General features: G+C 41.7%; 1 protein-coding gene across 1 annotated transcript in view; it reads right to left on the bottom strand.

Annotated features, from left to right (window-relative positions):
• The window catches only part of lama2 (laminin, alpha 2), a 332,854-nt gene that overhangs the window by 259,184 nt on the left and 49,089 nt on the right, over positions 1–24,581 (bottom strand). Inside the window, exons 2-3 of the mRNA XM_078173904.1 lie at positions 5,928–6,098; positions 2,751–2,863 (exon numbers count right to left, since the gene is read on the bottom strand). Of these exons, the coding sequence (XP_078030030.1) occupies positions 2,751–2,863; positions 5,928–6,098 (284 nt within the window). The remainder of the gene's footprint in view (positions 1–2,750; positions 2,864–5,927; positions 6,099–24,581) is intronic.

Genomic DNA, 24,581 nt, shown 5'->3' with positions numbered 1-24,581 from the left:
GTCGCCTCACAGCAATAGGGTTCCTGGTTCGATCCCAGGTGAGGGAGCCCTTCTGTGCGGAGTCTGCATGTTCTCCCAATGTCAGCGTGAGTATTCTCTGGGTACCCCAGCTTCCTCCCACAGTCCGAAGACATGCATAGTTAATTGGTGACTCTAAATTGTCCGTAGGTGTGAATGGTTGTTTGTCTCTATGTGTCAGCCCTGTGATAGTCTGGTGACCTGTCCAGGGTGTACCCTGCCTCTCGCCCAATGTCAGCTGGGATAGGCTCCAGCCCCCCCACCCCCCCCCCACCCCGCGACCATCAAGAGGATAAGTGGTTAGAAAATGGATGGATGAATTAATATGTTCATTTTGTAACAAGGACAGCCTATAAAATGGTGTTAGGCTATAAAAATGGACTGTATTATAGCACTCTTATCTAATTATATACTCTTTTACACTCTTATCTCAAAGTTTTTTATGACATATAATTCACACTGTGACTTTGTGACCTGTATATTGTTCTGTTTCTTATTTTTATTTTCTCTGTATGTCTCTTCCATTGTCCCTCGTCGCTGTTCCATCGTCATTTTTCCCCAGATCCATTTTCTATCTCTCTACTTTTTTGATAAATTTAAAGCATCTCTGCAGTGCATTGTGAACAGACTGAAAAGACGGGAGAGTGACAAAGATCTTGACCCAGATTCAATCTCACATCGCTCTAACAGCAGTATCAGTATGAGCTTTAGTCCACTGAGGCCACAAAAATGTACTCTAAATTGGCAAAACCGCCGAAATGTGAATGGCATATTCTGCTTGAGCATATTCATTAAAATGAGACGTGCAAGTGGTTATTGCTAATTTGTGTTACTTCAGGCTTTTGTTTTCATTGTTTCATTTTTGTCTGGAATATTGGGCTTTTTATTATTAATTTCAAATTAATTTGTTTTAGCCTTAAAAGCTATTTTTCATAAGCTTTTCTTAATGAACCAAGGGCTTCTCATAGACTAAAGTCTCTCACCCTCATTAGTTTTATTCTCCAGACATCTATATAATTATACTCTGGCGGTGTAATCTGTTTAATCACACGTCTAAACTAAACTAGATGTCCTAAATCATCCCATGCCAGTACACAGCCCCTCAATCACCCAGATTCCTGCCAAGCCGTCCAAATCAAAAATGGAAACCCAATTATTTAAAGAGTGACAAGCATGCTTTGAAATGATTGATAGCAAAGTTGGTTTAACTAATTCCAGCACTGCTTAGATAATAGTGGGTAGCTTAATTTCTTTGAGATGACAAACCAAAGGCGCATCCTCTAAATGATTTACTAACTGCTCTGATTGCTTATACAATGAAATTGACAACACACAGCCTGGTGAGTCCATGTTATCTAAGAAGACAGTGGTTATGGGGGCAACATCCTGGCAGAAAAGCAACATGGTAGCATTAAGTGTTATGGCTCATTCATACTCCCTTTACAAATGTTATAACCACCACTGCCCACATACTTCCATGCTTCCTTTATGTTGGCATAGTGTATCCAATAGATGGCTCTAGAGCGCAGAGACAAGAGTTTCTGACAACAACCAGGTTGAGGTTGTGATAATGTAGACTATCTTTGGAGCCAGCGTTGTACACGACAATTGTCTGTGAGACAATTAAATCATCACGATATGTCGACAGGGAATTATTTTCACTATATTACAAATTTGTTCCATTCCACCATTTTCAAAATGTCTATATGTGTGTGTGCTACGGTTGTGTTTCGCTTGAACTGTGCTACACTGCCCCCACAATTTCAGGCGGTGCTGCTCCATTTTGTCCGTATCTGTAAGCTCTCAGAATGCACACAGACAGAAGGATCTGTCCATGCTCATATACCCAGCAGGAACTTCCAGGGCTGTAAAATGAAGTGAACTTGGAAGTTCCAAAAATTGCAGTTCTTTGAGTAACCATTTGAGGCTGGCTCCAGAGGCCAGTATACCCCATAGACCCCCATGTTAAAATGCCCAACTTTACAGCAGAAATAAACATGTTTACAGCCTGGTGCAAAAACAGTTTTGGTCTATTTAGCTTATTTCCCTCTTCAAGGCAACTGTGCGAGTGGTGAAATTTTATATCCTTCCACCATTATTAAGAGTGGGCTGAATATGTCATCATATGTCCTCAAAAGCTTGTTTTGTCAACACTTCAAAATGTCCATATGAAGTAAAATAAATGTGTTTTTTTTGTTTATAAATGTGTTGCTGTGAGCATCTTCAGGTTCTGTGTCACCACAAAAGTCCTTACATATTCAGCCTGTGTCAAAGTTTTGGGGAGTTTCTTGTCTCCTTAGCTTGGGCTGAGTCTACAACCTTTCGATGCAGTCCAAGCAACCCAATATATGTTTTCCTGATAGCGCTTTAGCAACTTCATGCTTTTGATGCCGTTAAAGAAATCTTAACAAACAGAAAAGGTTTGCAGCTTGACTCATCGCAGACAATAGAGGCTGTGGTCAGGTTTGATTCATGGCGGTTACACTGGATTCCAGTAATGACGAGTCACTATTAAAATCCAACATAAATCCAAGCCGACCACAGCTGGCATTCTGTGTGAAGAAGGAGCCAACTTTCAATACTACAGGGAGTGAAGGGCTGAAACTCACAAGAATTAGTTTAAGGTTGGAGTAAGCCTCAGGGGAATACATGTGGAAATCAATACAATATCCTCACAAGGATAGTATTACAGGTTTGTGTGTGTGTGTGTGTGTGTGTGTGTGTGTGTCTACCTGTTTTAAGTCCAGAGTGATCGTCACATAGTGGTACTCCATTCCATTCTTGATAGAGGGACTTTGCCACCAACGGTTGGTCCCGTCTATGGCATATTCAATGGGATGTCGCTCTGTACACACACACACACATACACACAAAAGAGAGGGAAATATTAGTTTTTTAATTCATTTTTATTCTATTTTTAAATATCTGAAAATCATGTTAGTTGTGAGTCCAGCATTGTCCGAGGGGAAAATGCTCCTCTTCACTCTTTTTTTTTTTTAAATAAAATCTGCCATTTCAGCCATTGAAGGCCAAATATCAAAAGCATATTTTTCTACCTTTTAAAAGAAAAAATAATAGATTTCCTTTCCATTGCAGATTATTTTATTTCACTCCTGAATGAAAAAAAAATAAAGGAGTCACCCTATTTGCAGAATCTCGTCCTGGCCGCTGTTACTATTCCTCACAATAGCTTTAATGGAACAGGAGGAAAATACATTATTAGCGTATTATGTAGCAAAGGTCACTCTGCAGAACTTTTATGTATGCTGCGTGTAGGGGATTGTTTGGGTGTTTACGTGTGTGCGCGAGAGTATTTTTAAGGGAGGACGTGTGGTTTCAGGTTGACTTGCGGCTGTCAATCACCAGGCTACTTATGTGTGACATTTCTGTTTAAAAAACATGGCAACTATCCCTCGCAAAATGAAGGAGCTATATATCCTGTGGTAAAAGTCCTTTCTCTCCTCTCTTCTAACAGTATCCTCCCTCTCACCTCATTTTTTAGTCATAATTCAACATTTTGGGAAATAGTCTTTGCTTTTGAGGGTTTGATTAAAGCACATATACATTCTATAAATTTGAGCCAGGGCCAGGAGACCGTTAGCTTAGCATAGCATGATGACTGAAAACAGATACTACTGTTAGTATACAACATATGCATGTGTGCGTATGTATGCATTTGTAATTTTTTTGTGTGTGTTATAATGTTTGATCCGTGTAAGGTGAAAATATCACTTTCACAAGAATGAGACAGACTAGGTCACAGTGACCTTGACCTTTGAGCTGTGATCTCCAAAATATAATCAGTTTATCACTGAGTCCAAGTGGATGTTTGTGCCAAATTTAAAGAAATTCCCTAAAGCTGTTCTTGCAATATCGCATTCACCGGAATGGGATGGACGAACGGACAACTAACGATTAACCAATTAGCGGCATGGGTGGAACTTACATCATTGTCAAGCCAAGCGAACAATAGCATGCGAGATGAGACAGATAAGACACTGTTAGCAAAGGCTGTTCTAAATTGACACGTCCTCTCAGTATCATTGTAGTTTGTTTTACTTTGCTCTGTTCTGCTCTTAAAGCTCAAACAAAATAGGACTGTTAGCATGACCACACACTGGTGACCACTCCATTTAAGGATGTTGGTGCTCCACCTAACATGTAACGGTGAAGGGTGGGGAAGCTGTTTAAATGGAGTGTAATCCGTCAGCTAGTGGCAGCAACCGTAACGTAACGTAATTGTCAGCTGACAAAACAAACATCAATTTCGACCTCAAGACAAATAACTGCCTGCCTATACAGCAGTGTTCACTATATGATATATGTAAGCCTGAATAACATCCATCAGTCCCCTGTTTTATCAATCTCCCTTGACTTGCTTGTGTTTGTACAGCCATGTAGTCATGGTAAACACTGAGATTTGCTGAAATTTAGTGGTGGATCCAGCGTATCTGCTGGCTATGACAACTGTCAAAGACTTCGCCTACTACTACTACTCAACGCACCACAGGCATACGCTGGTGTCATCATGGTGTGGACCCTGTGAATTTACGATGACGTTAGGTTCAGGTGGACAGGTGGGTCTCTAGCTATTGGTTGGGGAAAATCGCATCCCCCTCCCCCGCGGAAAAAAATCAGTCAGAGAGGACGCAATGTCAGACTGATGATGGAAACAGAGTGTAATGAGTTGACAATTTTGTCTGCTATCAGGCAACTGCTGGGCTATTTCTTGGCCTGGTCGCCTGGTAACCTCATGGTGACAACTAGTCATGGTGCCCAACAAGACATATTCCACCAAACTTCTATAATAGCAACGATTACACAAACAAGATGTGAACTATTAAGTTTTGGAGGTCCCGGTGAGACATCTGGAGGGAGCTCGGAGTAGAGCTGCTCCTTCATGTCGAAAGGGGTCAGTTGAGGTGGTTCAGGCATCTGATCAGGAGGCTCCCTAGGGGCCTCCTGTTAGAAATGTTTCGGGCACGTCCCATTGGTAGAAGGCCCTGGGGCAGACCCAGAACATGCTGGAGGGATTACATATCTCATCTGGTCTGGGAACACCTTGGGGTCCCCTAGGAGGAGCTGGAAAGTGTTGCTGGGGAGAGGGAGGTCTGGGGTGCTTTGCTTGGCCTGCTGCCCCCCCGACCTGACCCCGGATAAGCGGATGGATGGATGGATGGATGGATGGATAGATGGATGGAGGTCCTGGTGGGCAGATTCTTTCACCTTTTGATGCTAAGCTAAGCTAACTGTCGTCAGTGTCCAGCTTCTTATTAGAAGGGCAGATATGACAGCAGTATCCATCTACTCATCTAACTCTAAGCAGGAAAGCAAAGCACATTTCCAAAATGTCTCAGGTGTTGGTGTTAATACAGATAGAAGTTTTTAAAATGAGCATTTTGGTCTCAGTTCATCTGTCTTAAATATTTTCACATCACTCCTCTCCAGCTTTCCTTGTCGTCCTTTCTCATCCCCTTTTTGCACCAGTATATCCTATCGTCTTTTCCTCCCATCCTGGCTGACTAACTGCCTGACTGGTAAGCTAACTAAGCAAAGCTCACCAAGCAAGCAACAAAAGCTAATTTGACTCACCAGCTGACAGACGGCTTCACTGACTAAGTGATTGGCTGGTTATATGACTGTCTGAGCGGTTAACTGAATCATTGATTGACTAAATAGCTGACTGTCTAGTTGGCTGTTTGAATTATGATCGCAGGCTAATTTTGCATTGTCATCTTGTCATGTTGCGATTGATTCCTCAGTTCATTCAGTAATTATCGTTTCAGACAAAATGATTGGTTAACATCTGGCCAATCTGGCACTAATTAACTAATCTAGCATGATTAATTATTGTAATCACCATGCCTTTAAGTCGTGTGTGTGTGTGTGTGTGTGTGAGTCGTTCTTACCAAATGATTTTATACTCCTTTGGTTGCAGATTCGACACTGAGGGTTTCTGACAGGCTGGCCTGGTACATGCTCCACCAGCTTACAGAACATCTCTGGACCCATCGCACCACAGGTAGCATTAGCGGATATATCTGCCATGGACGCCAAGTTCAACACAGCTGGGAACAGTCCTGGAAAGAGAACACACAGCCATAAATGATAAAACAGCTTTATGTATCAGTACTGACGTCTGGTAAACGTATTTTTGCAGCAGAATATTAAAAAACGAATATTTTAGAAAACACACTTGTTTATATTTGACACACACAGATGAGGTTGATATTAATCTTCTCATTTGGCTGTAAGTTTGAAAGCAAGCAATGATTTTTCCAAAAAAATGCAAGACAATTCCATTAAGTACAGTAAATATCACAAAGATCTATGTATGAAGTTGATGAGCGAGCACACAGAAAACTGCAAATTCTGCTTACTTGTGTAGTGAGATTAGGACTACCACAAACATAGTATTGCAAAAACATGCTACTGACAAGCAACCGCCACCTCTATGTTTTTCAGGGCTCCCACACATTTTCAAAGACCATTATAATTTTTTTTTATCCCACTTTAGCGTGCATACATGAATGGACAGAAGGATATTGGGAAGAAGATGAGGTAACATACGGGATGGTAAACAAAAACATTGTGACGCATGTTAGAGCTACATTACGTCGTAAGCCCAAAAAAACATTACATGACTTTTTCAAATACTTTCAATGATGTTTTCTGATTCCATGATGTTTTCAGGCCTGGAAAATGTGATGTGAAATAGCATGACTTTCCCAGGTTTTCCATGAAGAGGAAGAAGATGTACTTTATTAATCCCTGAGGGAAAATTCTATTTTTTTACTCTGTTGTCACAAAACACACAGGCCAAAATACACACACGCACAAAGAGGTCCTATGTATGTATTAAATGAAGAGATGTCAAAACGATGGGGCTGCCAAAGGACATGCCCCGAGCAGTTCGGGGTTTGGTGCATTGCTAAAGGTCAAGGGCTCTCAAGGACACCTCAGCAGTGCCTGGAAGGCGAACAAGCACCTCTCCAGCTAGCAGTCCACACTCCATATTGGGTCCGGATGGGGACTTGGAATGGCGACCCTCCGGTTCCCAACCCAGGTCCCTATGGGCTGAGCTACTGCGGTCCAACTGTGGGAACCCTGCTGTTTTTATGGGAGCGCCACATGATTACACTGCTACAAATGCTAGCAGCATGACGAGGTGATGAACATCTATTTTGCTGTGAGTGCTGCATGTTTGGCGTTACTTTCAGGTTGCTGAGAGCTGAAAAATACTCAACTTTGGGTAAAACGCTGCAGCTGCTCATTGCTGTCACTTTTTAACCCAGCCGTCCAATCACAGTGGAAGAGGGATGGGACAAACAAAGACAATTGTCACATCGCTGAACAACAATAGAGGAGAAATTAATAATGAACCCAGACAGACTAGCATTTCTGTCCTCTCCCTCTATGCTCTTCAGCCTTCTCTGCACCCAGAGCAAGTACTCTACCTTATGGTGACAGTTTTACTTCTACGGATATCCTGTATCATAGCAACCAATAACAACCAAAGCGTCTCCACTGAAAATACGCTGTGCCCCCATTGCACCTTATTGCCCTTCCGTGTTCTGCATTTAACAAGGAGCAAGTATTTAATTTGTTTAAAACTGTCATCTTTACTATTAAAAAAAGCAACAATATATACCTTAGCTGAACGTTAGATTTTATTTACAAAGCAATAAAATCAGGATAAAAGTACTTTGCAAAAACTTCAATAGATGAACCAGACAGCTGTATTTATTGATATTGAGTGACTTCAGATAGATAGAGGCGCAGCTGGCTTTTTCTTCAAAGCTAAAAAACAGTTAAATAGCTAAAATGCAGTAAAGTACAGCAGGGGTTATTAGGAACACCCAGCACACCCTGTGCTGTACACACAGGGGTTTTGGATTTCAAATCATTAAAATGATGTCAGTTTCCCTGTGAAGTCTTGTTCGGAGCGAGCCAGCTAGCGCTTGTATGGCTGTTGTTCTGAGGTTATGAGTAATTAGTGTGGAACATGAGGGGGAGGGAAGGTGTTTCATTCTATCCAAATTAATCTGGGTGTATTTTCAGTGCAGTCTAATGCAGTTAACATCATTTAGCCCTCACAGATAGCGAGAGCCCGTATTCACTTCATCTTTGGGTAACAGAAGCATACAGGGAGCAGTTTTTGGCCAGCTTTCAACTGTGCAGACTTTGGGCAGTGCACCGCTACTATATCAAAGGACTATTCATTTGCATTATGTTGCTCAAGCAATTTTTTTTTCTCATTTCCTGTCCATGGATATTTTTCACCACTGGAACAGAATGTAAACTTGGAGAGAACATACATTATGGAAAAGTACAAAGATTTTTTTCTTGGACATTTTTGGAGCCCATCAATAATGTTATACAACATGACTCTGTTTTCCTCCCTAGTGCTCTTACAGATGGTCGTTCTATTAAACAAAAAACCTCAGAGAAGACAAGAACACATCTCAGATTGTATTAAACTCATGGAGCTATACGACTACCACTGAGGGGAGTTTGCTCCAGCCGTGATGAGCTCGCCTGGGTAGTAAATACAGAGTAAACCTCTTCTCCTACAGTACCATTCTGGGTGGAAAGAAAATAACATGCATGCTGTAATCCCTGCAACATTTTATCAGCTGCACAAGTTTTTACTGGTGAGCCACAGTGCCTGGATTTCTTATTTGGGCTGAAAATGACAATTATTTTCATTTTTTGCCACTTATTTTCTCAATCGATTACCATGAAATGTCAGAAAATAGTGAACAATCACAATTTTCCAAAGCCTAAGTTACTGAAATAGCTTGTTTTTTTTTCCAACCAAAAGACCAAACCCAAATATGTTAAATTTATATCATAAAAGACAAGTAAATACTGTTATTTGAGAAAAATAAAGCACTGAACCTTTGACATCTATGCTTAGAGGAGCAGTGTGTAAGATTTAGGGAGATCTAGGGTGCTTTCACACCTGCCCTGTTTGGTTCAGTTCAGTTGAACCCAAGTTTGTTTGCCCCCTATGTACGGTTCGTTTGGGCAGGGGTGAACACAGCACACTCATGTGCGCACCAAAATAACCGGAGTTACAGTTACAGCCAGTTACAGCGAGTTACAGCCGAACTCTGGTGCGGTTCGTTTGTGGTGAGAACGTGTTCCGACCTCGATCTGAACCAACTGCAGTCACATGACACATTGTTTGGGTTAAACATGAGCATGTTACAGTCCTGGAGGATTATTAATGTGCACCTCCTCCTGTACTGCCTTAATATGCACATTCAGCACATCCAATGCATCAAAACATTGTTTTCTAGTTGGAGCCGCGCCTCGTTTTCAAACTGTATGGTTTGACTAAAATGAACAATGACAGCAATATAGTCCACGATGAGCAGCGCTAAAATCAACCTGCGTAGTTGTCCCTCCATTGTGACATTAGAAAGTGTCACATTTATCTTGCAAGTGTACTCTTCTTCAACGTTTTGTGGATTTTTCCCACATGGAAATTCTGACCAATCAAGAGCAGCTTTCTCGCACAAGGCATTTGATCTGGTCCGCTTGTAAATGCTGCCGTGAGAACATGAACCAACTCTAGGCAATTATGCAACTGTGTAACAAAATGAGTCCTAGATACAGACCAAAGCAAGATGTCTCTGGGTCTGAAAGCACCCTTAGTGGAGTCCAGCAGTGAGAATTGTAGATTTCAACTGGCTGAAACTTCTCCCGATTAAAATTTCTTTAGTGTCATTAAGGAGGTTTTTACCAGTAGCTAAAATATCCGCAGAGGTCTCTCCAAAACAAATAAACCTGGTGATTAACACCGGTAAAAACACCAAACAAAGCAGCTTCATCTTAGGAATCAGTGTTTCTCCTACACTGTTTGGAATGTCAGAGTCAGGCCATGCCTTGCACATGCTAATGTGGGCGTACCTTTTTTCTCTGATAAGTCAAGATTCCAGATGTTTAGGTTTTTATCGGGAGCCAGATAATTCACAAAGGTCTCTTCGTGTCCATAACAAACGGATGGGGTCTCATTTATAAAACAACGTGTAGGATCCATACTAAAAAAAAACATACGTATGGACAAAGGCAAAAAATATTCAACAATTTCTACAATCAGGCTGCCACCTCACCATTTTTAAAGATTATTTTTGTGGGTTTTTTGCCTTTAATGGACAGGACAGTGTGTGAAATGGGGAGACAGAGAGAGAGTGGGGACTGACATGCAGCAAAGGGTCGCAAGCCAGACTCGAGCCCGAGCCCACGACCGCTGCGGCGAGGCAATGCCTCTGTACATGGGGCGCCAGCACTATCCACAAGGCCCCACCACCACCTCACCATTTACGTCACCAAAGTCCCGTCTCCAAAATGTTCGTAAGCATGGGTCAAAGTTTCTACCATCAAGTCTGTTTTTATAGATCACAACTTTTTGCATGGGAAGTGGCATACGCCTCTTTCAGACCTTGTTTTGCACATATGCAATGTTTATGATTGAGGTCCCAGGTGATTAAAACTGGTAAAATACTGAATAAAGCAGTTTCACACTAAGAAAAAAACCTTAAAACTGTACCTTTAAAATGTGATGAAAATGATTCACAATCAAAATATAGCATAATAATTAAACCTTTTCTTCTAATTTCCAAATGAATTTATGACATGTCTTCATTTGAAAGCCCCTCAATATTATGTGCATATGTTATCAAATGTGCTACTGCTAACAGCCAGAAAGCCAAGTAGCTTGTGTTATTCAAAGAAGAAATGAAGTGATAACCTCTTGAGCCAGGGAGCTCCAAACAAACTCATCATTATTTACGTCTACATGTCATCCTCCAAGAGACTGCTCTGTGTTGTTCCCATAGTGAGAGAACATTAGTCTCAGAGTGAATGACAAGCTTGTTGGACTTAGAGTACTGGAATGCTCAACGTACTGTGCACATGGTTCACATTTCCTGTCTGGCAAACACACACAGGCAAACACATGCACGTACGATGTAACGTCAGGTCAGCAGCTTTATAGTTAAACAACATGTGCACTGATGTACAAACATAAACACAGAGACGCATAAATGTACAGCAACTGTACACAGAGGAGACAGACGGGGGGGAAGATCAGATAAAAGGAGAGGAAAAAGTGTAAGAAAAATACAGAGGAGAGGCACTCGTGAAAGTGTGGATGGTGTGTGTGTGTGTGTATCCAGATGAGTCCAGCTGTTTGGCCAGATGTCAACACTGATGAACTGTGAAGAACATCTGAGACACCCAAAGACTCTCTCACACATGTGTACACATTCTCACAGAAGTGCTCACAACATATCATATACACACTGAGTCAAAACGCATACCTTCCAGACCTCTCAGAAATGATATCTGAGAATCTACACCACTGAGGAAGACCAGATTTTCATAACAGGAAAAGTTCTCATTGTGTAATGACAAATTGAGAGTGGATAAGCTCATGCCATATCCAGGATGTGTTTCTGTATGTTTGTGTTGGAGTCAAGGATCACTTAGAGGAATATTGCACCCACAAAGAGATCGTTTGTATATAAGTCACTCTGATACGCTGAATTTGTGAAGAGCACTTTGTTTTGTTGTTGCCTTAAATGATGGGACAGCTGTGGATAGACAGGAAAGTTGGGAGGGTGACATGCAGCAAAGGGCCGTGGAGAAAATTCTTGATGATTTGGAGTAAATGGGGTCCGCATTTAGAAGCCAAACTATATCAACATCTGTTTACTAAAACTCTCAAACAACTCATTCAGTATAATCCAAGTCTCATTTACCCAGTCTTATGCTCAGTACTTCCCAAAAATGCATTTTCACAAAACCTCACTATTTAAAACACTTCTGTATCTAGGAAAGTGTGTGCATTAGAACTGTACTCATGCATCCATTGAGCAAAGTTCAAACACACACTCCTGCCCAGGTGTGCTACTCGTCTGTGAGTGAGACTGTTCATGCGAAAGTATTATAAATATTAAGGTTTTAGCGAAAATGCATGTTTGGGAATGACTGAGCATAACGACTAGATAAATGAGCCTTGGATTATACTGCATGAGTTGTGTGAGAGTTTTTTAATGAATGTTGTGATAGAGTTTTGCTTTTATTAAATGTTCTGTATGCAGCTTTCAGAGCATTATTATGGCAGGAAGTCATTATTTGATATGTAAAAATATAGGGAAGTAATGGAGTCCTGAGAAGAGAGTAGGGTTTTCCACACATTCATATATTTTGTGGCGACCCGCACCACCCCCCTCGTGGCAACAGTACTCCCCAATGGCAGTGGCCCCCTAGCAGGACAATGCACCATGCTCACTCAAAGTGTCAATCTGGCCTCCAAATTCCCCAGATCCCAATCTGAATGAGCATCTGTGGCACGTGCCATTAACCCACCTCACAACTCACTGGACTAAATGGATCTGCCGCCAACGCACTGGTGCCGGACACCGCAGGACACTCCCAGAGATCCTGTGTCCATGCCTCGACTGGTCAGAGCCAAGTCCAATCCAAGGAGGCCCCACCTTGGATAAGGGTTACATCACAATAATCCTTGAGCAGGTTGGGACCTGGGAAATTTAGAAGCCAGGTCGACACCTTGAGCTTTTTGTCACGCTCCACAGGCCATTTCTAAAGCTTTTATGGTGTGGCATGCTGCTTTTTTCTGCTGCTCGGTCTGCAACAGCGTTAGAGTGGGTGGAACATGTCAGATGGTATCCACATGAATGCCAGAACCAAAGGTTTCCCAGCAGAACAAGGCATTCACTTAACCTGTCAGTGGTTTTAATGTTTTGGCTGATCGGTGTATATACCGTGTGGTTATATTGCTCCACACTCTTAAATCGCAGTGTACTCTGGGCACAGACAGAGCAGCAGAACATGAGGTGCAGTGAAAGTGAGATTTAACTGTTCATTGTGCGGAGTCTAAAAGTTCGCATTCACTCGCCTCTGCTGCAGCTGCTCCTCTAATCCATCAATCTGATCCGATCAGCTCTGATCAGATCATCTGATAAATTATCCATCCCACAACTCAAAACAACTCAAAAAAACTCAGATATTAGGACGACATTGTCGTGGAAGCGGAGGCCCACCTTCAGGTTTCCCTTAGGTTATCAATGTTAAAGCAGCTGTGCGGAACTTTACATTTTTGCTGATTATAGTGCCCCCCTTTGGTCGAAGCGGTGTGACACCCACAGGCTGGTATCGTAAAATCACAACTGCAACCGGCAATTACCACATGCATTTGTTTTGGAGAGCGAGAAGAAAATCATAAATGTTCTGGTGTAGCTCTGAATTTCTTATAAACTGAAAACAACTGCCTGCTGTATATTTGTGTTCATGGTCACATTCACAGATAATTTTGTGGGGATTGTTGTAACTGTGCGTACACACCGGGCGCGAGTGAAGTGAATTACTCGCACGTAACGCGAGTATGGATGCTGGACCATTTTGTTAATTTGCGTTATCGCGTCAGTCACGTGAGTAGCGAGCCCGCCCATTTTCACTAGATAACAACATCTGGCCCGCCATTCTCTCCTCAACCATGGCTGAGATAACCACCATCGTTGCTTTGTACCTGCTCTCGAAGTCCCAGATGTGTCGGAGGGCCAAACGCCGTCGTTTTTGGGTTCACCCTATCCTGCACAAGCGCATCCAGCTCGGTGAGTTTCACCATCTCCTCCAGGAACGCCGTCTGGATGATAGCCGCTTTCAGCGGTACTTCAGACTGACTGGGGCCCAATTTGAGGACCTGTTGGCGAGGGTTGGTGCCAGGATCTCCCGGCAGGACACCAACTACAGGCACTCCATTTCGGCTGCGGAGCGCCTGTCCATCTGTCTCCGGTGAGTAGCAGTTTATTGTTGTGTCAACAACTGGACATCAGGGCGTCAAGACGTCACTGACGCCAGTGACGTCAGGAGAATCCCAACATTGATTGGCTTTCGCGGCACAGCGTCACGCGAATTCACCTCAAAAGTTCAATATTTTCAACTCGAGCGATGAGGCGATGGACGCGAATTTCGCGGCTATCGCGCCACGCCTACGCGTCCATCGCGCCGCGCTAGATGCGTCCATCGCGCCGCCCAGCTCCTTCTTCTTCTGTGGTTTAATGGCTGCAGGCCGCTGTGGGCATGCAGACTTATTTCCGCCTCCGGGTGCCATATTCTGGTTTGCTGACTTCTGCTGTGTCCGACCCAACCGAGGCTACGCTAAATAGCCATACAGAGAAAGGCTTTTTTGTCGCTGTTGGGTTCAAATAAATATGCGGATCTTCAAGGGGGGTTGATACGAACTAGGGACAGTTTTATGAATGGTAAAAAGTTCCGCACAGCTGCTTTAACTCTGTCAGCACTATCAGCACACTGTTGTTAGTACTGATTACTGAGTTAGGGGGCATACACATGCCATGTCTTTAATCGCCTGAAAAACGCGAGGTTTGGCGCTGGGTGCTACTCTTGTGCCTTTTTTGAGCCAGCCAAGAGTGCAGCGACAGGTTGCGTCTGAGGATGCTAAGCAACCTTAACAAGCACCTTATCAAAGCCTATTTACCTGAATCCTAAGTGCAGAGCTTCCAGGCACCGTAGGTAAGTGTGTAGGCCTATCGTCCATGGGACAGCCCTGCACTAAAATGACCAACTTTTCTATATTGACCACGGCCTGATATTTATGGAAGAAGGGAAAGATATCTGTTGGCTGTGATTGGTTGTTCCTCGTCACATGACAAACTGTGTGCGCTGCTGTCTTCCAAAAGTTGAACTCAGTTTATCTCAGGGTGCAGCCGTTGCAGCCTGATAAACAGGCACTCAGGAACGCGTGCTCCCCGTGACAGCATCGTCCTGCCGCACGTCTACATTGAAAACAATGAATTTGAGGGTGCAAAAAACACGGCATGAGTACAGAGCCTTAGATCCATTAACTGCAAGCTCAGCAGCCTCCATGTTGAAAACCATGTGCAGACTATCTCGCCCCAGATTCTCAGTCATCGATATGCTCTGAATGCCACATACAGCTCCTTTAAATGAGGCCCCCTTTGACTTCAATTCATCAAGAATGTTTTGGATTCTTTGTTTACAATGTGAACAGACGCGAAAAAAACCCAAAGTTTTCCTTATGATTTCAACGCAACACGGGATGAGTGATTGATATGCAAATGATCACTTGTGTATAAGGTATTTCTTCACTGCACCTTCACATATCTGTAGACAACAGTAAGCAAGGGTAATAGTCCACATACGCAATAATCACAATGCTTAATTTCCAACTCTATCTTAAAATAAAATAGTCTTTCTGACACAAGTCTTTCTGTCCCTGAGCTTTAACATTATAATGATAATAAAGCTCCTTTTATTCACATTGTATCGATGTCTTTTCAGCTCCGTCTTGTCATTGTGGCACAATTTTTGAATGCCTCAAGATTTTAAGTCTGATATTAGGTCCATGTGTCAAAGACTGCAGTGCAGGTTGAAGCCTCTTCACTGCTCTCTTTTGTTCATTCTATTCCCAAATTGAACAGTGATAGCGGGCAAAAAGATAAAGCTCGAACAGAGGGTAACAGCTTGCAGGTGCCAAATATACTAATGCCTCATGGATCTATCCTCCAATGCACCTCTTACAAGAGCAAACAAAAAGTGTGCACCATCTTGTTGTCATGTTGCCAACACAGGAAATCCTGTAACCAGACTTCAGAATAAAAAATATCTTAGTTAAGGCCTTAATGCAAGATCAAAAACAGTTTGATGAACATATTTTTCATGGTCCTTCTTCTCCACACCGTTTCTAACTACTGCCTCCTGCGTCTGCCAGGAAATCAAGCCAACATCCTGCTTATTCCTGGGTTTTGATCCACAACCTGGAAGAGTCTCCAACCAAAACAAGTGTATGTGGGAGACTGTGCAATCTTTAATGGTGTCATTTTACCTTCATTTGAGACGGCTAATACCTTAAGCTTCATATCAGGTCTGTGTGTCAGATTTAAGGGATTCAAAGAGGAACCACGTTTTGGTTTGCACCTGTTTCATCTCTTTTTATATAGCTGGGAATTTGTGGCGTGAGGTTAAACTCTTGCATGGTGACTTAACGTGATTTCCAAACACGTATTTAAAGTTTAACAACTAACAGCAAATTTAAAAAAAACATCTTTGGAAAGTCCTGCTTTCACAAAATAATGCAGGAAGCAGCAACAAAGAATAAGAGAGACAATTTCAACAAAATTTTCTTTTAGATTTTCGTGGGTTCCCAGTGTCTGTGTTGGGTGTCATAGCAACTTTTACTAAACATCAAAATCCTCTGTCGGGAGAATCTGATCATGTGTACGACTCCGACTTTGGCTACTGATAACACTTCTTCTCTCTTGCCTTTTATGTTGAACAAAGAGGTGAGATAGCAACAGAGAAATGGAGAGGGACGACTAAAGGCAGGGTTCAGATTTCAGATTCAGTGAATGACAAGGACACAATGACTGTCTGCCTTCGGCTCTATGGCTGCCACACACACACATCCGTGCACACTCATGCACACACACACACACACACACACACACATCTACTCAGGTTCATCACCTTCCATTCTTTTCTCTCTGCTCTGATAACCATAGTAACCTGTCTGTCTGTCTGTCTGTCTGTCTGTCTGTGTGTCTGTCTGTTGGCCTCTCTATCCTCCATCTACGCTCTGTTAACCAGATGTCTCAGAGGATTTACTGCCATACAGGCTCGAAATTATAATACTGTCAAAATGTATAAGTACACGCAGTGAAAGCCGGGCAATGTCAGTGCCAAAGAAGCTGTTTCAAAAGCCCAGCACTGATTACAAGGCAACATCCCAGAGGCGTGTACTATGAAGCGAGATGAGTGGGTTAGCAAGGGGTGTTGAGCCTAAAGCCAGTGTTTTCAGTTTTGAGAAGGTAACCTAGCAAGATTGCGATAGAAACTTAGAAAGCAGACCTCCATGTTCAGAGTTACAGATTAAAAATCTGTAACTCTTAAAAAGCCCCTTTCACAAAACAACTCAAGTGGAAATAGTGTCACATGGTCAATTTATAGCCCAGCGCAGACCAAAGATTTGCAACGAGACAAGGTGAAACAGGCAACTACTTGCAATGCACCTTTCTGTAATGCGATGGTGTATCATCTCTATGCAACAACTCTCTGTACCTCCATTCTGATTTCCAGCCTTTCAGGCTGATTTTGTGGCTGAATATAATTTGAGGGGGGCATAAGTACATACAGTGAGTAGCAGCAGCAACCCACCATCCGACACTGGCACCCGGCGAGGATGGAAACCCAGGGCTCGGTGGGTACAGAGTACCTGCCACATCAAGTGACCACACTGTCTGCGGTCATTTTGACTCAACCAGCGGATTTCACTACAAGGCTGGCTGTAGAAACAGGTGACTTGTTTACATTCTAAATCCAGCCACCAGCGATCTGACCAGCTGAGCTGCAGGTGACACCATCAGGTGGCTTGAGTCGAGCTCAGACGGCCAGTTCACACCGCTGCAACTTTTCTCTGCAACGCTCTAAAATGGTTTCGTCTGGTCACAAATCTTTGATCTGAACTGGGCTTATGAGCTATACAGATTCTCAGCTGAGGAACTTGTTGAGCTATAACTTTAAAATAGTAATGTCACCTAATGAAGCTGTACAGCAATTACAGTTCACTGTATTCATTACATTATTTTTTTTGTTCTGTTTTTTTTTTGTTGTTGTTGTTTTTGCAACCTACATCAGCAATGCATAAAATCTGAAATATGTTTGTAGTGTTCTCTGGCCATTTGCCCACGCTGACTTAAAAAAGAAGCCTTCTATAAAACCGCAGGTAGTATACATTATTGGTCACTATATTGCTAATCAGTATGATGTTTTACTTGCATTTGAAATTAAGTATTATTCCTTCAAACCATAACATTTGGATTATCTTTATATGCTTGGTCCTGATTCACTGAAGTATGTGTCATTTGGCTAAAAATGAAAATAATTTCTGTGTAGCCTTCATTATGGGACTGCGTCTGACCTAACTGCCATTCTGTAGTAACATTTAAATCTGCTGCATCAAGTTCAAAGTTGAAGAGCTGTTGAATGTGCAGCTGTTACGTTACAAATAAATGAAAGGCACTGAGAGCACATGGAGTGGTAAAATACATGTATTAACGCAACACACTTAGTCATTTTCTGCATGTGATTCATCCATTTTGTGCAGCAGTAGAATGAAATGATCTAATGCCCCGTTTTATAGTAACGCCCACAGGGGCTGAGGAAGAAAGCCTGGGTCAACAAGCAAGGTAATACCTACTGCTCTACTACCTTTTATTTAAAAACAGAAATGCTTTTCAACTGTGGTTATTATACTCTAAAAGTGAACTCAGGATGCCCTGCACTTCCATACCTGTGTAGTGTTTACAGTACAAGTGACAATACTGAAGCACGCTACTCATCAATGTGGTGGGAAGGACAAGAGGACATCAATACGGGAGTTAAATCTACACTTAAGGAGGAAATGTCCAGGTATGAGTGTATTTCCGCCAGATCCAGGATGACAGCAAATTCTTTTTATTGTATAAAGGCTTCTTATTACATTATGAATAAAACCTTATTTGCTTTTTCTGTCATGGTAGACGATGACTCTGCACTGCTTGCCCTGCTGAGTGTGTGTGTGTGCATGTGTGTGTGATGGATGTGTTATTGTTGAGTTTTGAGGCTAGATGTATGCTTGATGGAATAAGAAGAAGGTTGAAAAAGACAGGATCATCTCTCTCTCCCTCTCTCCCTCCATCCTAAGTAGTTTGGGGGGGCGAGAGAGATATGGATGCAGAGAAAGATAGAAAGATTGATGGAGATGGATGGAGGGATTCCCAGAGAAAGATAGAGTGTTGTTTAAAAGGGTCAGGGCCAGGAGGGGAATGAGGGATGAGACTGTGATAATCCTGCATACTCTCTCACACACACACACACACACACACACACACACACACACACACACACACACATATATAACCACAAGCACACACAGAACCTTTACATATAGATATCTACATATAGAAGTGTGTGTGAATAAAAGCACGGATGCAACAATAGTGAGACCCAACCCCATGCAAATACACATGCAAACATATACATCCACAAATATGTTACAATTAATCTACCATGCAGACACACACGTGAACAAATGTACACTACAAATCCACAGCCTGCACTCGGATGAATTTTCGAACCAGACTTGCACCAAGACACAATATAAACACTAATCAGTCCTGGACTCATCCTCAGCTTTGTGAGGATTTCTCCCAGAAAACTAATCTGCTTTGTTAGCTCAGATGTGCTCTAAACACCTGAAATATGATTTCTCTTCTACCTCCAAGTTTCACAAACAAGGCAATCCAGGAAATGGGATTTTAACAGTTTAACAAGGACAAAAGAATTCAACGCATGTCCCAAGTTGTGATGAAAATACAGTCAAAATTTCTTCATACAGGTGTAACAGAAAACAATTGTGTCTACTCCAAGACTCTTGGATCATGACTTAATTATGTTGTTATCCGGTGATATCAAACTGCCAATGACAATGAAAGAATGGGTGCATTGTCCTCTTGTGTTTCACATGCACACTAATATTCTACTATTACTCCAAATATGACGATATTCCAAATTAGCAATGGGTCATGTATACAGCGTATTCCAGTTGCATATTCCAAATTAAGCCTTTTTCTGAATTAAGCATTTTCCGATTTAAGCCCAGTTCAGACCAAAGATTCACGACGAGACAAGTTGAAACAGGCAGCTACTTCCAATGCACCTTTCTGTAATGTTCTAAAGACCTGCCAGTTCACACCAACGCAACTAGATGAGATGGTGTATCATCTCTATGCAACAATTCTGCGAACTGATTTTGAGCTTTTCAGGCTGATTACATGGCTGAATATAATTTGTAGCTTCTTAAAATATGAATGAGGATAGTGACAGTGAGATACTGGCTACAGCTGCATTTGTAGTAGCGATAACAGGGCGAAAAACATAAAACAAGCATCAGGCGGGCTGTATTCATAATAAATGCACAACAATAATATAAGAAAGTAAGGGGCGCCTATTAGTTAGTCAGTGAGAGTCTGTGTGGGGTGGGCCAAGCACACACAGCGAGCAGCAGCAACCCACCGTCCGACACCGCCACACGTGAGGACGGAAACAGAGGGCTTGGCTGGGAAGGAAAACGCCGCATGGGGTAGGGATGGGTCACGATTTTCGAATAGTCGTTTTATTTTGAAAAATCGATTTTTTAATGTGACTATTACTATTCACCGTCTTATTTCCCCCCTTTATTTGACATGCAATTCAGCTTCTAACCGCATGAGGGCAGTATAGGATTGCTACAGCGGTGTGAGATGGGCTACCAGCTAGTTTGATGCTCTTCTACAAACAGGAGAAACATGCAGAGACTACTACAGTCATCAAAAAGTTCCGTGTGGAACAACTTCGACAAAATAAACGAAAATGAGGTGCAGTGCAAACTCTGTGAGGCAAAGCTTGCGTATCACAAGTCTACAACAAGTACGCACAGTCATTTGAGAGCAAGGCATGCAGGAGGCGGCGAGGGACCGTACCGGCTGGGCTCCACCGCGACACGTCTGCAGCACGAGTCCCGTAGCAGCTCGCCCCCCTGTTAATCAATTACAGCAGCTCCACCGGCAACAGGAGCAGCGCGACAACCCCCGTCTGTCGCACGACAACTCTCTATTTTACGCAGCTCTTCTATTTTTGTCGCGCTACGCTCCCCTACACAACCCTCCAGCAGATAAAAACAATATGAAATAGTGTGCTAAACGTGCACAATGTGTTTTTAAATGAATAAACCATCATCGATTATTCAAAAAATCGTCGAATAGTTGCCATGATTTTCGAATAGTGTTTTTGCTTGTGCTGCCCATCCCTAGCATGGGGTCATTTTGACTTGACCAACGGACTTTACTACAAGCCAATTGGCTGTTGAAACAGATGACATGCTTTATGTTCTAAAACCAACCGCGATTCGACCAGCTCAGTTGCAGGTGACACCATCAGGCGGCTTGAGTCGAGCTCAGACAGCCAGTTCACGCTACTGTAACTTTTCTCTGCAACGTTCTACAACGGTTTTCTATCACCATGAATCTTTGGTCTGAACTGGGCTTAAGACATGAGAGATATGCCCGGATTATTTGCGCTTTAAGAGCATTATTTGAACATGTATACAGCACAGTCAGAACATGCATTTCAGGTGGAGTTTTACCGTTTGCAACACATGGACTATTATTGCAGACTCTGGGTGTAGAATCAACAAGCCATTTTCAAGAGAGATTTTCAAGGTACGGTTACTGTCTCAGAAAATACCACGGTTTCATTGTATACGGTATTAAAAAATTCAAAAATAGAAAGTTATTTTGGGGATGAACAAACATTTTTATGATTAAAATTCAATAACCTTGTGTAAAAAGTTTCCCTTTTGAAAATAAACAAAGGTGAGATTCTTCCTCAATTTGCATTTTTTTAAGTAATGTGCATGGTATAATAACCCTCAGTTTTGATACCACAGCACACCTTGAAAGAGGTAAACCACTGCAATCCTGTTAGAGATGCATTCCCACTTGCTCAACCTAACAGTGTAGCATGATCATTTAACTGTATCAGCTGTGTGACAAAGGTGTGTCCTATACAAGAGATCAGTACCTGAGTCTCAAAATGTTTGTTGATCTTGAAGAAGGCCCAAAGGCTGAAACATCATCAAAATAAAAGAATATGGAGCCAGAGTGTGCGACACTTGAGTCAATCAAGTCTACTGCCAGTGATCAGCATCTCATTATAATTCTTGGTGTGCGTTACTTTTATATTTTGAAAAGAGATGCATTCCTAAACAAAACACCCAAGTCTCTAGTCGCAGGGACAAACACGCCTACTTCTAAACATTAAAGACCTGGATATCAACAGGTTTTTGAATATGCACAGATATCACAAGGTATTAGTGGAATATTCATCTTCATCAGCCATGTAAACAGCTTAGTAGGAATATTGTCTTTTTGGTAATAAGAGCAAAATCGGAATATTTTGTGCATGTAAACGTAGTGGCAGTGGCTCCTTTCTCATCAGACAACAGTGATGGGATAAAGTTATGAATCACGCTCACACACAAATAAAGTCCTACTATCAAGAAATTAATAATATGATCTCGGGTTAATATAAGTGAAAGACTATGACCCCTCACACCTAAGCACAGATATGGAGGCTGATGGCGATTCAAATTTCATTAACTTATCACTTTTGCTTTCATGTAGTCTTAATATCAGAGCATAATTATATTATTATCTTGATATAACAAACTATGTTTTCTTGTAACAATAAGATAAAGCATAAAAAATGTTTTCTCGAGGCAATGACTTAATTTGGTGACTGATCGTGGTGGCGATGGTAGCCCAAGTCATTACTCAGCTACCATAAAAATAAAAATAATCGCGTGGCTCAAGATAACAAAACAATTATCTCAAGATATTGAGATTAACAGAGATAACACAGAGAGAGAGAGCTTAAGTACAGAAAGTAATTCTCCTGACAGAGAGCTTGATCAGTAAATATGACATAACCACCCTAAAATTATTCAGAACAGTATTTAATTAAATCATGATCTCAAGAAAATGATGTTTTGTTATTGCGTGGCAGAGATAATCAAACACCTAAAGCAGCTCTCAGCATCCAGGTGTAGCTTTTATCATTGCACCAAAAATATAGACATTATATTAGGCTCTATACAGGCGCCTCATCTGGAACATTATGTGTCACCTCTTTCTCTGATTATATATATATTTTCATAAATTACATGAGTTGATGTTGCTATTTGAATTTAATCTAATTCCTACATGGTACAAACTGTCAAAACTGACAAAAGTTTCTCAGCAACTGAAGTTTAAGTAAAAGTACATTTCTTGAATTGAACGAAATGAAAGGGAAATTAACCCAGGCACGACTAGCGTCATTATACAATAATCACAAATGAACTTTTTAAATATAGCATGTGATCATCTTCGTCTAAACCACATCATACGCAGAGACTCTGTCCTGGCTGCTGCTCGTCGTAACACTTAATGACAACTTAACTTCGGCAAAGCTCACCTTGAACAAAAAAAGGTTTAATATTAGCACACTCTCTTACGGCTGTCAGTGTTCTGTGGTTGCTGCATGTGGTTTCTATGGTGACGTAGTTTATGCTGACATGTTGTATGAATTGATGACTTTTCTAATAGATGGTGAATTACATTGCCTGGACAGTGAGTGGCTCTCCGTTTCTGTCACTGTGTCCATGCCCATACAAACGTCCACAGTAAAATAGTTTGCCAGAACATTATCTTTGTAACTGAAGCAAAACTGTTGTTTGGTTGGTGGAAATCTTAATATTTGCTATATCTTAGTCTGAATGAGTTTACAGATGGAGTTTTAATCATTGAAATTGAGTCTGAATTAAGTCAAAAACAGATTTTTATTTAGAAATAAGTAGCTAAAATGACAGAAATTATTTAAATTAAACTGATTTAAATTGGCTAAATTAAGAGTCTACAGTTGTGCAAGCAGCTCTGTAGATACTGGTTTTGACCCTCAGTTCGTAGCTATTTTAAAACATGCTTACAGCCTTGGTATTCACACGAATGTTGTCATGATCAGCTTGCTATGATTCTTTGCCATGTGTTTCATAACTGGACTGGAATTTTCATTATCAACACATATACATAAAAAAATCAGTCTCTTGGTTTGCCTTTGACTCACTTTCTCTGTGTCTCACTTTCCCTGCTGTTTTTCTCAATATCATCCCACAACACCTGTGCTATAAATAAATATGTACTTTCAGTACTCTTGCTGTTCCGTGTCTGGTGCGATAAGAGTAAGAAAATGTAGATTAATCTATACTTTTATTTCCCTGCCTGTATCACTGGCTTTACATCTGCTGGCTGCTCTTCTGAGGACCTCCAGGGGTTTTCAGGGAAAGCTGAAATAAAAACTAAGTCAACATCCTGCTCTCACAAGGACTTCCTGCCCCGGGAGTCTGTGTGTGTGTCTGTGTGTGTGTCTGTGTGTGTGTCCCCATCAGCAGTGAAACTCCAAAGGAAAATATCAGCAGACAGTCAGTCACCATGCCTTGAAAGACAGCAATGAATGGCTTATTGTACAAGAAAATAGAGGCAGAAAGTGCTTGTAAAGGAAAAGACTGTGGGTTGATCAGAAGGGTCAGGACATGGCCCCATCTTTCTTCCCTCATCTCTCTCTTTCAATTACATTTTATTTCATGGTCTCACACTCGCATGACAAGATCTCCCTTTCTCTCCCATTACTGCCCCATTCCACATGTCACTTAGCTGATCTTTTTAGACTGAGGTAACGATAATCCAGTGGAAACAAGACCTGGCATACTGAGGACGGCAAAGACGTGTTATTATACCACAATGCATGTTATATTAACTGCAAGTCTGTAGTAGATCTGATTTGATCTGATTTGCTGCATCATGATAATTACTTTTAATGTCACAACTCACATACTACTAATTACTTTAGCGTTTGGGCCACAAACTTTTGCTTAT

The sequence above is a fragment of the Epinephelus lanceolatus genome, chromosome 13, assembly GCF_041903045.1.
Source record: "Epinephelus lanceolatus isolate andai-2023 chromosome 13, ASM4190304v1, whole genome shotgun sequence".
Taxonomy (NCBI): domain Eukaryota; kingdom Metazoa; phylum Chordata; class Actinopteri; order Perciformes; family Serranidae; genus Epinephelus; species Epinephelus lanceolatus.
This window is presented reverse-complemented; position numbering and strand designations above follow the sequence as displayed.